We start from the raw sequence: 13,542 nt of genomic DNA on the forward strand, positions 1-13,542 counted from the left end.
GCATTGTTATTTTCTGCTGTTCTAATTTTTCCTGATTGTTCTTGGTCTCACTCCCAGCTGCTACTGGATACTCCTGGATACTCCTGGAAGCTCCTGGGAGGGTCCAGGAGCAGCTAATGGAAAATACTTTTGGAGACCCAAGAACTGAATTGATGGGAAAGTCTGAAAATTGAATAGGAAAGTGAGGGGAAGCCTTGTAGCATTGTTATTTTCTGCTGTTCTGATTTTTCCCGATTCTTCTTGGTCTCATTCCCAGCTGCTCCTCAATACTCCTGGAAGCTCCTGAAAGCTCCTGGGAGGGTCCAGGAGCAGCTGGGAGTGAGACCAAGAACAATCAGGAAAAATCAGAACAGCAGAAAATAACAATGCTTACAAGGCTTCCCCTCACTTTCCTATTCAATTTTCAGACTTTCCCATCAATTCAGTTCTCATTATTTCTTGGGTCTCCAAAAGTATTTTCCATTTTTCTCCATCATTTCTTCCTCAATTTTGCAAATAATTATATGTCCTGAAAGCACTTTAAAGGCACTATAGTTCCTGATTTTTTTTTTTTGATTTTTCCCGAAAATTTTTTTTTCAACTTTTTAGAGACCAAAATTTTCCTCCCACTGCTCCTGGCACATTACATACTCCTCACCACTCCCAGCTGCTCCTGAACCCCCTCCCAGGAGAACACTATTGGCTCCAGGAGTGCCCAATCTGCTGTTTTGTCTCCCACATGCTCCAGCCACTCTTGATGCTCCGGAGCATAACAGACTTTTGCTGATGCTAGCGATGGGGACGACCAAGGGTGGCGGATAGTGATGGAGGATCATCAGTAAGAGTTTGATGACAACATTGCACTTTCAGGGGTGTGGGTGTCGAGTGTTGGTCAGGTCAATGCCACAGCCTCAGGTTTGCTGGAGCTAATTATAATCGGTCAATGGCATAGCGCTTGGGCAAGCATGTCGAAATTAATTGCAAAGGGTACCTACGCTAACCACCAGATACTGGGCAAATGACAGCGACTTCTTCACCCTTGAAGTAAACTTCATTCACATCCCGTTCATCTCAGCATCCACACTCCACGAACTCTCGTTCAAGACATCCTGTAGAGCAGGGTGACGTTCCACTGGAAGACGAGCAAGCTGACCAAGCGTGAGTGAAGTATCTGGGAAAGGAATCATCTCGGTGTGGAGACCTGTTGCGGATTGAGCAGCTGCAAAGTACGGCACAGTCACAAACTGGTTCCCAGTGTTCTGAGCAGCCGGCAAGGATCTGGACATGACCGATAAAACACGCTGAACTCGTGTCGATCTTTTGATCTAATTCGGAGTTTGTGGAAAAGTGTCTGAAATAATGAAGTTAATTACAATCAACTTCCTCTTTGGAGGCGCTGCGTGCCCACACTTTCATCGACCGATCCGCTGACTTCGTCATACAAAGAAAAGAGAAAAGGAAGTCTGACCTCTAGGTGCTAGTGCTCGTCATCACTCGCGTAAGATACCCACCCATCTTGTCCCAGCGTATCTCTACTTTCCATCCAAGAACCACGATCGGCGTCACACAAGTTGATATGAAAGATCGCCATTTCTCGTTTGGCAAATACGGGACCATTATCTTGAGCTCTTTCACGCACGGAAGTCCTTCAAGGCCCCGTTGGAGGACCATCACAATGTCGTCATCCGGAAGCTGGAAATAAGGGGAAACGATGCTGAGGTATTCAAGGCGCGGAAGGTCATGTCTAGTGAAAACGATGGCCTTTTCATCCAGTAGGTCCACAGATTGGATTGTAAGCGTGGAAACTGGACCGGTCGACTGCCCGAGCGCGGTCAATGCCCCGAGAAGTTTCCCATCCTCTTCACACCATATCAGTCTGACATCTCGTACCGGTCTGCCTGGGACTAGGGCTTTAACAACCTCGCATGGGCCAGTCAGCCCTAAGCTGGGCATTGCCACGGGCTTCGCTTCGCCGCGACTTCTTGGAGAAATCTGGAGATGTTGAAGGAGTCTTGTATATTTTCGGTGGGGTGGCGCAAAAGCTTTGTGCAGTCTTGGCGTGACGCTAAGCCGTATTTGTAAGATGTTGGGACAGAGCGTCAATACACTTGAGAGCAATCCCAAGTCTTATCAACGGTTCTAAAATTGTCAGTGCAGGCTCCGTGCAGAAGAAGCCTCGGTGTCTTCTTCAGGCGTATATTTCTCGGAGGGTCCAACCGGAAATTATGAGCGGGCAGGTCAATGAATAGTGACCACACAAACGATCCCCGCAATGGCCGAGCGATGATCGATTGGAAGAAACCCAGTGCGATCGTATTGTCCTCAAGTGAAACAATGCGGTACATCGCACGTTCAGCGACCGCTTTCCAGTTCCTGTTGACATGTGTCATGGCGTAAAGATCTGCTTTGCGAGTGATATATTCTCCCAAATCTCAAAGGGAAACTTTGAACGAAAGGTTGGGTCCACTGCGTGAGGAATAGCCTGTCAATGAAATCAAGCATTAGATCTGACTTTATCATTCACGATGGATGGTTGGGAGCGAAACATTCGTTTGATAGCAAAACGGAACTACGAAGGCAAGTCAGTCATGAACAGTCACCAAACCCAATCCATACCTGATGGTTCATCCTGAACACTTTGCGCCAAAACTCTGCCTCAGATAGCTGCAGAGAAGGGAGGAGTAAGAGCGTCGAAAAGTCAGGAAGATGAGGATCGCAGCCGGCAAGACACAGGCGTGGCCTATGGATAAGAAGCGTACGGCTTGTATATATAATCCAAGTAGCGTGTAACTTGTGGTAAAAGCAAGCCACAGCCGGTACGCAGCGACGCGAGCTGTATGTGTCCTCCAGCCATGGACGACTAGGATACAATAATGAATCTTGATACGTTGCAAGCTTGATTGACGTAGTTTACAAGTACACACAACCGTCAAACCAGGCTATAAGTGGGGACTCGGATTCATGGAGGTTCATTGGGCACGCGGGCGAAGGTACACATTGACGTATCCAAATCTTCGAGAAATTCAATCTCGCGAGCAGTTAAGTTACCGGTCTCAATGTTCGTGCGAGAGTGAAGTCCCTAAAAATGCATTACTGATGAGATGTTTGATGCATAATTGAGTGAAAATACCTTCGTTGGGGCAGCAATGTTTAACGGCGCTGTTGGCATGCCAAACTGGAGGCCTGGATTCAGCTCCCATGTTCGATTCTGCATCAAAAAGAACGCATCAAATACCATCCCAAACCAAAACAAGCGTCTAAGCAAGGACTCACAAGGTTTCTTTTAGGTTCCGCGGGGAGCTCCCAGTCCAGTGACGCAGGGGAAGTCGCGCGCGACTCTGATGCGGAGCCAGAATCGGAAAGGAAACCTTGAAAGCCTCTTCCAACTGTTTCTACGAAGCTAAGTCGTACACCACCCTGGTTCAGACGATTAAGTTCGCCGGTGAAGTCGAAGTTTTTCTTGCCAGTGTCGTCCTCATGCACATGGTCGCCTTCTTCATCTGAATATGTTGGTTCATAACTGATCCCAGACGGCGCAGTGACCGTGAGGGAAAAATGAGGGCCTGGCAATGAACCAGGAGAGGAGTTTGAGTCCGAAGTTGTAACCGGTAGAGACGAGTGAAGGTGGCATAGGGGGCTGAGGGATAGAAAGCGTATCATCCAACGATCGTGTTGTATCTTGGTCGCGGCTAGGACGCACAGTTTTCCGAGTCACACGTTTGGGCCCACCCCTTCGCCTCCAGGGGTAAGAGGTATATGAGTTGGTGCTACAGGTGTGGCGGTCGTGAGCTGAATCGATGGAACGATCCGAGCGAGCAGTTGCCGGAGTAAGCAACGCGACGACGGCAACGTGCCTTAATGCCGGGTACCTCAGCTGCAAATACATAACGTCAGAATAATAGGTCTCGCCATCACAAGTGGATATCTCAACATTTTTCTGGTCCCACGGCAGCGTGGTTGCTGGGGTGAGCACCGCGACGGCGGCAGTGTGCCTCAGCACTGGGAGCCTCAACTGTAAATATAAGTGCACGTTGATGTCAGAATAATAAACATCGCGATCCTAAGCGAGTATCTTACCATTTTTCTGAACCAATAGCAACGCCATTGCTGGGTCACGCAGCCTGATGACAGCAGCATGCCCCAGCGCGGGGAGCCCCAGCTGTAAAGTACGATAATGTCAGAATAACAAACCACACTGATTCTAGGTGCAATATCTCACCGTTTGTCTCGGACCCAGTTGCTGGGGCACGGGCACGCAATGGGGCGCCAGCCAGGCGGATGGCAGACGCGGCAATGTCCGCTACCTTATTGTGTCGGCCTAGACTAGTGGGGTGATGGACATCTGGTCCAGTAATTTGCCTATCCTTGTCTACCCTCGTCTGTCCATCCATCCTTGTCTGGCCTCTCGTCCATCATCCATCCATCCCTTTCGCCCTTCCCTCAACAATGCTCCAGCCCCCCCTCGAGACCGTCAGTTCGCACTTTATCGTTGCCACATGTTATCACCCAGCTAATGTATCTTCTGTCATAGATCAACCTCGGTATGCATCAGCTCCTTTACACGCCTCTCAAGCCGATGCATGCCAAACTTATGCTCACACCTGGTCCAACTGATCAGGGCCCCTCACCGTCCCTCGCATCTGGATCGGGCTCTGGCAATTGTCATCTCCTGCATGGGGCACTGCCCCTGTGTCCAGAGTCAAGTCGGAGATGAACCAGCACTATCTTCATGGATTCACGACTTTTGGTGCGCCGAGCACACCTACACCATCCGTGTTCACTCACTGAATCCACTGCTCTGTAGATATGGCAAGTATATTTTGACTCCTATCTCTTCAATCCTAGCGTTTGTTCATCAAAATATTCTTTACTTTGCGTGTCGGCGTCGATTAGGGTACGAACACTTTGTTTCACCGTGTACCTCGTGTTTTTTTTTTTTTTCCCTGATTCTCCTATCCGTCTCCTACGATCACAGCCGACCACTATGGCTCTGCAGAGTTAATCTTTGGCCAATTTCGTCGAGCCTTATTGTCAGCGGATAACAATATCTTCGGTGAGGATGAAATAACCTTTCGGCGAAGCAGACGACTGCCATTACATCCACCACTCTGCGCTACAAAATGGTGCATATTCATGGAATCTCACATCCCATACACCCGTTCCCGAGTAGAGGACGCTGTGCGTGAACGTATGCGCAGAACCATGGGGGACACGATTGACATACTTCAAGTACACTGGCAACATTACGACAACTCCGACTATGTCAATGTGTTCCGATACCTGGTTGATATTAAACGTGATGGCGAGCTCAAGGTCAGGGCTTTAGGCCTCGTCAACTTTGACTCTCAACATGTCAACGAAATCTGCGAAACTATCGGTCCCGGTGAACTTCTTACTAATCAAGTGCAGGTGGGTGACCAGTTTATTACCGCCGGAACTGATTGAGACTATATCCACTAGTTCTCTTTAATCGATGTCCGGCCACTCTATGACATGGCCGCTGTATGTAAAAAACATGGCGTTAAGCTCCTGACATATGGCACATTGGTACGCCCGGCCTGCTTTTTTCGTGTTGATCATATCTAATCTAATGATTGGCGAATCACGTTTTAGTGCGGTGGATTCCTTTCTGATCCCTGGTTAGGGAAGCCTCAACCAGACCCATATAAGGATAAAATAACGCCTTCTCAGCGGAAGGTAAGCTCAAAGCTCATCCTTGTCTCACCCATTTCGTTGATGGTTCGTTCAGTATCTCGACGTCATCACCGATGGATGGGGAACATGGGATCTCTTTCAAGCTTTGCTCACAAGCCTTCGAATGATTGCAGATCGCCATGGGGGCCTGAGTATTGCGAACGTAGCTACTCGTTGGGTGCTGGATCATCCTTTTGTAGGAGCTGTTATTGTTGGTAAGTGCTCCCAAGTTCCGTGCTCCAACATCAAGCTTCTTCAGTCTTTCATGTGGTTCTGGCTTCTTTAGCTAACCCCTCCCTTTTGGCCTGCTAATTCACGCATGGACGCATTCTTGGGTCCTTTCTTTGAGTCTTCCATACACTGATGGCCTCATGATCGACTTGAACTGACACACATGGACATCCACTGTAGGTGCCCGACTTGGAGTAGCCCAGCATCGTGAAGACAATGCCCGGACCATCATGACTAGTTTCCATCTAACGGCTGAAGACAATCAAATCATCTCAAACGTCTTAGCACGGTCCAATGGCCTGAGGCTCATCCACACGATGGGAGATTGCGGTGCAGAGTACCGTTAAAGCCAGACTCGTACCAGAGTTAATCAATGTCGCCTTGACTGAAGTGTCCAGTCACAAAGCCATAGATGCGACTCCAGTCAACAGTGAGGATGAGTCCCTAGTTCCCTGTGACAGAACCGAAGAATCTAGCGACTGTTTGAGCACCCAAGTCACTGACAAACCAAACGTTTCAGTCTGGGACCAGCGGTGAGTCCCACGCTAGTGTGCATGGCGAAGCGGCTGAGCAACATTCTGTGCCTGAGTATGATGAAGGACATGGTAGTTCTGCCCAAGAAAGACCCAGACAAGGTCTTAACTTAAGCACGAATCGGAGTGCGGGCGATGAGCCAGCCCGAGTGCGTGAACCTAAGGGACCCAGCACATATGTTGCATAATCGCTCTGTTTGATGCCATACGCGATCAGAGGGCTACAGTAAACCTAAATCCACCCCAACGCTTTGGTCTCACGTGAGTGTGGGAGCCAGCCACAATCGGACTGAACGACTGACTCCCCCTTGTCTACTTTACTGCCTGGGAACCTTCATACATGATGTGCACGTCTATTGATGTGTTCAGCCTCCAATGTCACCGTTTGATATGGTACAGACAGACCTTTGTTCCCAGGTTGTGACTCGATACTCTACTTATTGTGATAGTTGACATATTCGGTGAGCGCTCGTTTACAACCTTTGACATCATGCCTGACCCATGCAATGCCCTTGCCCTCCTTCCACAATGCTCTAGGATACTACATGAAGGCTCCCTCATCGTGTCCCACTGCCGTCGCATCTCTGGCGGCAACTCCCTTGACTGCAGCCACTTGTCTTTGAAAACTGTTCACGCAACCCCACATCTCATAACACCCTTTGCGTTCCGCCCAACCACCCCCCCGATATTTCTTAGGAAGTTTCTCTTTTGTATTTAACTGGAGACGACCAGAGACGTTCAGTGTGTTGCTGGTGTATCGCAGTTAAAGCAACCCCTTCAGCACAACTTTCACCAGATGGGGCAGCCAAGATGTGTCTTCGGCGGACTCCGCATTAAACATCAGGTGACAAGACAATCACTAGGACCCATGTAATCTAAAATCAGAAATTAATATATATTTATCGCCGCTAAATATCCGTCACCTCTCACCTCTTTTCTCCATGTCCTCTAATCAGGTTACAAAGCACTGCACAAAATGCGGCCTAAAGAAGACTATCGAAGAATTTACCATCTCCGACAATTCCACCACCAAAATATTAAAAAATTGCCATACATGCAACATGGAGCTCACAGCCAAGAAAAAAGATGCACGGCAGAAGCAGAAAGATTCACAGCAGAAGCAGAAAGAGACTACCTTCCTTCAATCCCTGACTTCCCTCCGACAGTTCCTCAGTAAGCTTAAGGATCCAGAGATCCTTGAGCACGTAACTACATCCAACCCAACTACACTAAAATTTGAACAGAATGTTACCCTTCCTCTTAAAGACTTCCAGGACGATACTTCAAGTTCTACCCAACTGGCTGCATCGTTGCTCCCCACAGCAGAACTTGGCCCTGACCGACACCAATACTTTATTTTGTATGCAAAGTATTTGGCTGGCATGATATCCGAATCTACCAAATACCATTGGTGGTCAGTCGACACCCACATTCATTCCCCATTTTATAGTTTGTACTTACCAACCAGTGACAGTTACCACAAGCACAACGTTAGGAAAGGTCTTTCAGGTGCTCTTCACCAATACACGTTCCATTGTGCACAATTTTCATCAACACAAAAGCACCACCGAAAACACAATGACCCATCATGGCACCGTGACACTCGCTGACTGGACACCTTTCCCTGTAAAGGATGGCTTGTTATTGATATCCAGGATATTTGGGACCAAACATGTGCAGGTGTCCAAATAACTCACACCGTGAGTCATGTCCCCTATGAATGGGTTGAGGTGCCTCTGGCTGTGCGAAGGTTGATTGAGGTTAATGACTCAAAGACATTTGAGGATGTGAGTAACCTTGGCATTTCTTGAAGAGAGGCCTCATTTAATATGCTTACACAGATTTGGACCAAGATTCTTGCCAATTACCACCCAATCCAATTCACGTGGAAGTCTGCATTCACCATTTGGCAAAATGCAGATAAAAAAAAATGGCATCTTGACCAAGATCCTGTTATATCGGCCCAAAAAGTCCTTGAGCAAGCATCAACGGAGAAGCTCATGTCAGGGTTACCTAGGGTATCGGCTATTCCAATGAAGGGCCAAGATCAATATGAGGCACTTGCATTTTCGGTACCTCACATCTTAAAAACTTGGGGCCCCCGCATCCAAGAAGTGTTGATGGATTCAGTTGTGAGTGTACTATAAACTTCACCCAAATTATAGCAAATTCAATTCTTTGGCTTACCAGGGAAGTGTGTGGGTGGTGATTGGGAGCTGTTTGTTCTAATGGGGGAGGCATGCGGGTCAGGCTTGCCATTGGGATGGCTGTTCATTTGCCCAAAGCGCAAAGGCCCTCCACAGAATGCAAAGCGTGATGTTTTGGCTGAGTGGATGCACTATTTCCGTGAAGAAGGGAGGATCAAGCCACACTTCACCCCTTCTGACAAAGACTACTCAGAAATAAATGCATTCCAGCTGGTTTGGCCTGAAGCCGATTATCAACTGTGTTACTGGCATGTTGTTCGGGCAGTGAAGAAGCGACTCGCGATGCGGAAAAACACACCAGCACCATATGCAGTGGATTGTGCCCAAAGTCGGTTTGAATTCATTGAGAGATACTTTGTCCCAGTTGGACAACGACATGAGCTGTCAGGAAGCGTTGTAGGTGTTGAATCCCATGTAAATTTGATAATCATACTAACAAAGCGGCACAAAGCATCAACGAGCAAACCAGATTGTCGTTGCAAAGGAAACTATTGCAACACTCCGTGTTCGGCTTGGAGATAGATTGATAGTACGAAATGCACCACCTAGACCCATGGTGGTGCTCAAAAAGAGGAAACAAGCACTGGATGGTGGTGAGGTGGCGAGTGATCATGATCGGGGAAGCAGTCCGAGAGATGGTACATGCAATATTGCTTCCGATCCTTATAATTAAAAGATGCCACAATAGATTTAGACGCCCACATTGGGGGTGAAATTGACGACAATGACAATGTCTCAGAGGATGGAGATGATCCCCATCTAGATGAGCTAGAAAATGCGCTTTTGATGCTCAAAAAAGCCAGATGTGGCATGCGGAGTGCCGAAAATGGTAGGGACAGTGATGCAGAGGAGTTGGAATCTTAGTCGGATGGTGAGGACTGTGATGATGCCCCAGAGTATGAGTTGGAAGCAGGGGAAAAGTGCATGACTGACCCTGCATATGAGTTCTGCCCCAAGGCACACCGCTGGCAACTCCTTCGGAAATTCACTCAACACCTCTGCCGTCACCCATTCTTCCCATCACCCTCCAGCAACTTCGAGAACTTTAGGGACATCCAACGTGCCTGTGTCTATGACATGTATGTTTTTTGCCGGGAGCATGGTCTGACAGAGGCTTGGGCCTATCTTTGGAATTCTTGGTACAGCAAATGGGATCTCTGGGCACAATCCTCCTGTGAATCTCGTCTCTCTCATGTCCGCACAACCATGATCACTGAAAATCACTGGAAGAGTCTAAAACATGGCTATCTTTAATTTAAAACATGCTCACCACTCGATCAGACTGTTTACATCATTGTCTATTCCACCATTAACTCCTATATTCATACATCCCACTTTCTTGAGCCTGACTGGCGCCTTGGCAGGAGCCGCCCCCTCACAACTTGGCAGCAAGCTTTCAAGTCTGCTTGGAATGAACTTGAAAAGAGGCCCATCAGTGGCCGCAACTATAATACCGACATCAATGACTGGACCTGCCACTGCAGTGCACAAGCCACCAACACATTTCACCTTTGCAAACACCTCATACATTCTGCTGGGAAACCTCCTATGGAATTTTGGGAGGATATCCACCGGCGTCATGTTATGCCCCTGTATCGGCATACTCACCTCCGGAACCGTGACCAAGCTGCCAAACAAGGCAGCATATCTGACGGTGATGACCAGGACCGAGAAGGGGTCCGACTTAGTCTAGCTAGCCTCAAACCTCATGAAATCAAGTGCACTCACTCATCCTTAGCAGATCTGACTCAAGATTTGGATCACTCAGCTAAAAAGGTAAAATATGACACTTCAATCGCTCATGCTGACATCTTGATTCAGGTGCGCATGGATGTCAACGCCAATCTCACCCCTGCTGGCAATGACGAGGTTGTGAATCTCCATGGCAGCGATTTATCAGATGAGGATGAGGTGAGGTGGCATTATTTCTTGCATGGTTCTCACACTTACGAGTTCAAAGATTGCCGAGCTGCGAGCTCGTTTCAATGAATTGGGAGACTATCTCATTGAGGCCGGAGAAACTATCCTCCAACAAGTTGAGAAGGATGAGGGTGTTTGGATGCGGGGTATGGCGGGTCATGATCTGACTCGAAAAGCAGGGCCGATTGTCGAGGAATTTGTCAGAGTGATGCACAAAGAAGAGTGGAGTGGAATGGTTCATACCTGGCTCCGGGGCAAGAGCTGCTGTGGCTGACAAGCCAACCTTGCAACGTTAGGATCCCATACCTCTAGTGACTGGGATTCAAATCTGGCTGCCTCTTGCTTCGAAGGTGACGACGATGCCGCTGATCAATCTGTACCTATTTTGCAAAGGCACTTTCACTGTTCACTTTCATCCACCTTCGGCCGGTAATAGCACGTCATTTTGCTTCTCGTGATATGATGTGAGCTCCTCTTAGCTATCCTTGCCCACTTCATTGTGCTAACTCTGGACTTGTTGCAGTCCCGTTGACTATTTCATTTTCCCACTATTTCGCCACAATACTATGTATTTCTTCTCATCAAATCCCCAACTCCAAGTCACTCCTTGAGTCCGATTCACACCTTGCAACATATGCTTTCTCTGACAAAGGAGTCAAGCAGGTTCTTAGAAAGAACAAATTAAGAGTCGTGAAGGTAACCTCGAGTGCAAGAGATAGGACGAACTGAGGTTGCTTCTCTGCAGGATCTTCCTCTGCTGGGTCCGTGGAGAAAGCTTAGATGGGTGCAGAGAGATGCGAAGGGTCCTGATCCTCATCAACAGTGAATGCTGTTGTTGAATATCACTAGTCGGGTATGCAGTGCACGCACGCACAACATCCCATGACTGCCGTCCCAGTTGTAGCATAGCCCCATTGTACTATAAAACCTCATAGTCAAAACCTAAGGCTTCGTTCGGGTTGAAGAAACTGGTTTCTTCGATCCGTTTCTTCCAGTTTCTTAATTCATTATTTGCGTGTTTCTTTCTCGCTTTTTCTTCCCGATTCTTTCAGTTTCGGCAAGAAACGAGAAGAAACTGATTACTGTTCGGTACACAGTTTCTTCATCATAGATCCTTTTATAAATTCTACAATGGAATGCAGCGACATTGAGACTTGTGAATTATGCCCCCAAAGCGGAAACACATTGACACAGATGTCAACACAACATCTGAAGCTCCGATCAACGGCAGCAAATGACGTCGACCTCCCAAAGGAGGACCCACTCATGCAGCCACCGCTCCTACTGAGACACCATCTGAGCGGGCTACTTGGAGGTCCCATGATGAGGCAGAGCTCATCCACCATCTTCTTGAAGTTAAGCGCGCAGGTGGTACTTCTAATATTGGCTTCAAGGACAAGGTCTGGAATGGTGCCTCAGCGCACTTACTTGAGCAGTGTGGGACAGTCTTCAAGCCTAGTGCATGCAAGAACAAATATGGCAAGGTGAGTTGCTAGTTGCGGCATCTCAGCAAAGTATTGACTATACCTTTTCCGCAGTTAAAACAGATATATTGGGCAGTCAAACAGCTCTCGGAACAGTCAGGCTTCCCCTGGAGTAATGAAAATGGTGCTGATCTAGGACCGGAAGAGGAGCAATTATGGATTGATTTTGTTGCGGTAAGTAGCTGCTAGCCCATATCTCTTATTTGCGATGACTAATTGCTAATAATGATATTTACATTACTAGGAGTGGCCTCTGGCTGCTCCATTCCGTCAAAAAGGGTGGCCACTCTTTGATGAGATGGCAGAGATTAATCCTAAGCGCGCAACTGGACGCCAAGCATTTCGCGCAACCAAGATGCCGGAGCCTGAAAGCGAGGACACCGAACCCACTGCTGATGAACCAAAGGTATGTTGACACTCCTTTCAAGGTCATGACTTATATATGTCTGTAGGATGCTGACAAAACCGAGAATTGGTCATGTACCCCCTCCCCTGAACGACTTCGCAAGCGCCATGATCTTGGCTTTGAGGACAATATTGACCCCGATCTTCTCAAGCCATCTCCCTCCCTCTCATCTCTTCCCTCCATCCCTTCAACTCATCAGTTACCACATCCTGAATCAAAAAGCTCATTTGTTCAACATGCTGTCAAACTCGAGGCACTACCGAAACGAAAGCATACAATTCCGCATTCCAATGCCGCAATTGGCTTCACTGCCCTAGCTGAGTCAATGAGTGACTTCACCAAGGCATTCATTGCTTCCAGCTCTGCCTCATCTTCTACTATCCCAACTACCCCGCAGCGGAAAATTCAAGCTGCTACTCATGCTCAAGAGATTGAGGATGAGTTGGATGATGAAGAATTGACAATCCTTCTCAATGTTCTTCAGGAGGAGCCATATGCGGCAGACATCTACCTCAGCCTGAACCGTGATAGCTTGCGAAAGAACTGGGTCAGGAAGAAAATAGCCCGTCTGGCAGCACCAAAATTCCAGTGATTGGGCAATCCTAGTATTTGTTTCACATCATTCATATATACTGACTTCAATGAGTTGACAAGTGCTGTTGGTAGCTAATCCACATTGCTTGAGCTATACTATCGCGAATTCCACTTGCCCGACTGCTTTCCTGCCGAGTGATAGTACCATGTTGAAGTTCCCCAAAATCACCTGAGGTAATGTCCATACTGGCCACTCCAAAAGTGTGGATTTCATCAGCATCGTAAAATCGAATGAAGTTGTGGAGACAGCAGAGTGCAGGAAGAATTCGAGCCTGAATGGCCATTGGATATGAAGGTGCACGCTGGAGGATTGCAAAGCGCTTTTTTACAATTCCAAAATTGCGCTCCACAACATTCCGAAGTTGAGCATGTTGAAGGTTGTACAATTCTCGATGGTTTTGTGGTCTGTAGGACAGCTGAGATGGGTAGTGGGGCCACAAAAATTGACTTACCGAAGTTGACTCCGCCCAAACTCTTGTAAGTGATATCTTTCT

General features: G+C 47.8%; 6 protein-coding genes across 6 annotated transcripts; 4 read left to right on the forward strand and 2 right to left on the reverse strand.

The window, feature by feature from the left end:
- Positions 1 to 1,034: 1,034 nt before the first annotated feature.
- On the reverse strand, positions 1,035 to 1,932 carry EI90DRAFT_3132949 (uncharacterized protein; the record flags this gene model as incomplete). The annotated part of the gene is made up of 2 exons (XM_039064529.1): positions 1,035 to 1,257; positions 1,619 to 1,932. The coding sequence occupies 2 exons, from the start codon at positions 1,930 to 1,932 to the stop codon at positions 1,035 to 1,037; spliced, it is 537 nt and encodes a 178-aa protein (XP_038909862.1).
- Positions 1,933 to 3,366: 1,434 nt separating this feature from the next.
- Positions 3,367 to 4,461, reverse strand: EI90DRAFT_2694051 (uncharacterized protein). The gene is made up of 4 exons (XM_039053476.1): positions 4,199 to 4,461; positions 4,057 to 4,138; positions 3,911 to 3,991; positions 3,367 to 3,853 (listed from the first exon to the last, which is right to left on the reverse strand). The coding sequence occupies exons 2-4, from the start codon at positions 4,114 to 4,116 to the stop codon at positions 3,494 to 3,496; spliced, it is 501 nt and encodes a 166-aa protein (XP_038909863.1). The 5' UTR covers positions 4,117 to 4,138; positions 4,199 to 4,461; the 3' UTR covers positions 3,367 to 3,493.
- Positions 4,057 to 6,296, forward strand: EI90DRAFT_3158421 (NADP-dependent oxidoreductase domain-containing protein). Its single transcript, XM_039066172.1, has 9 exons — positions 4,057 to 4,453; positions 4,515 to 4,520; positions 4,598 to 4,726; positions 4,784 to 4,789; positions 4,955 to 5,388; positions 5,440 to 5,526; positions 5,593 to 5,676; positions 5,729 to 5,888; positions 6,085 to 6,296. Exons 1-9 carry the CDS (start codon positions 4,426 to 4,428, stop codon positions 6,249 to 6,251), a joined length of 1,101 nt encoding a protein of 366 aa, XP_038909864.1. The 5' UTR covers positions 4,057 to 4,425; the 3' UTR covers positions 6,252 to 6,296.
- Positions 6,297 to 9,568: 3,272 nt separating this feature from the next.
- EI90DRAFT_2941296 (uncharacterized protein) lies at positions 9,569 to 9,898 on the forward strand (the record flags this gene model as incomplete). The annotated part of the gene is made up of 1 exon (XM_039055264.1): positions 9,569 to 9,898. One exon carries the CDS (start codon positions 9,569 to 9,571, stop codon positions 9,896 to 9,898), a length of 330 nt encoding a protein of 109 aa, XP_038909865.1.
- On the forward strand, positions 9,722 to 10,757 carry EI90DRAFT_3257236 (uncharacterized protein; the record flags this gene model as incomplete). The annotated part of the gene is made up of 2 exons (XM_039066604.1): positions 9,722 to 10,555; positions 10,605 to 10,757. Coding segments are annotated over exons 1-2 (516 nt in total), but the record flags the coding sequence as incomplete, so codon positions are not given.
- Positions 10,758 to 11,695: 938 nt separating this feature from the next.
- Positions 11,696 to 12,342, forward strand: EI90DRAFT_3020922 (uncharacterized protein; the record flags this gene model as incomplete). The annotated part of the gene is made up of 4 exons (XM_039057575.1): positions 11,696 to 11,935; positions 11,959 to 12,048; positions 12,103 to 12,226; positions 12,293 to 12,342. 4 exons carry the CDS (start codon positions 11,696 to 11,698, stop codon positions 12,340 to 12,342), a joined length of 504 nt encoding a protein of 167 aa, XP_038909867.1.
- Between the last annotated feature and the right edge of the window lie 1,200 nt (positions 12,343 to 13,542).

The sequence above is a fragment of the Cantharellus anzutake genome (assembly GCF_015039405.1).
Source record: "Cantharellus anzutake strain C23 chromosome Unknown EI90scaffold_95, whole genome shotgun sequence".
In the NCBI taxonomy this organism is placed as follows: Eukaryota; Fungi; Basidiomycota; class Agaricomycetes; order Cantharellales; family Hydnaceae; genus Cantharellus; species Cantharellus anzutake.

Coding starts and splice junctions, on each gene's coding strand:
- EI90DRAFT_3158421 (XM_039066172.1), top strand. CDS start 4,426: ATGCTCCAGCCCCCCCTCGAGACCGTCA. Junction 5,389..5,439: donor TTCTTACTAATCAAGTGCAG/GTGGGTGACCAG, acceptor TATATCCACTAG/TTCTCTTTAATCGATGTCCG. Junction 5,889..6,084: donor TGTAGGAGCTGTTATTGTTG/GTAAGTGCTCCC, acceptor CATCCACTGTAG/GTGCCCGACTTGGAGTAGCC.
- EI90DRAFT_2694051 (XM_039053476.1), bottom strand. CDS start 4,116: ATGCTGCTGTCATCAGGCTGCGTGACCCAGCAATGGCGTTGCTATTGG. Junction 3,992..4,056: donor GCTATTGGTTCAGAAAAATG/GTAAGATACTCG, acceptor TTATATTTACAG/TTGAGGCTCCCAGTGCTGAG. Junction 3,854..3,910: donor TGCCGTGGGACCAGAAAAAT/GTTGAGATATCC, acceptor ATGTATTTGCAG/CTGAGGTACCCGGCATTAAG.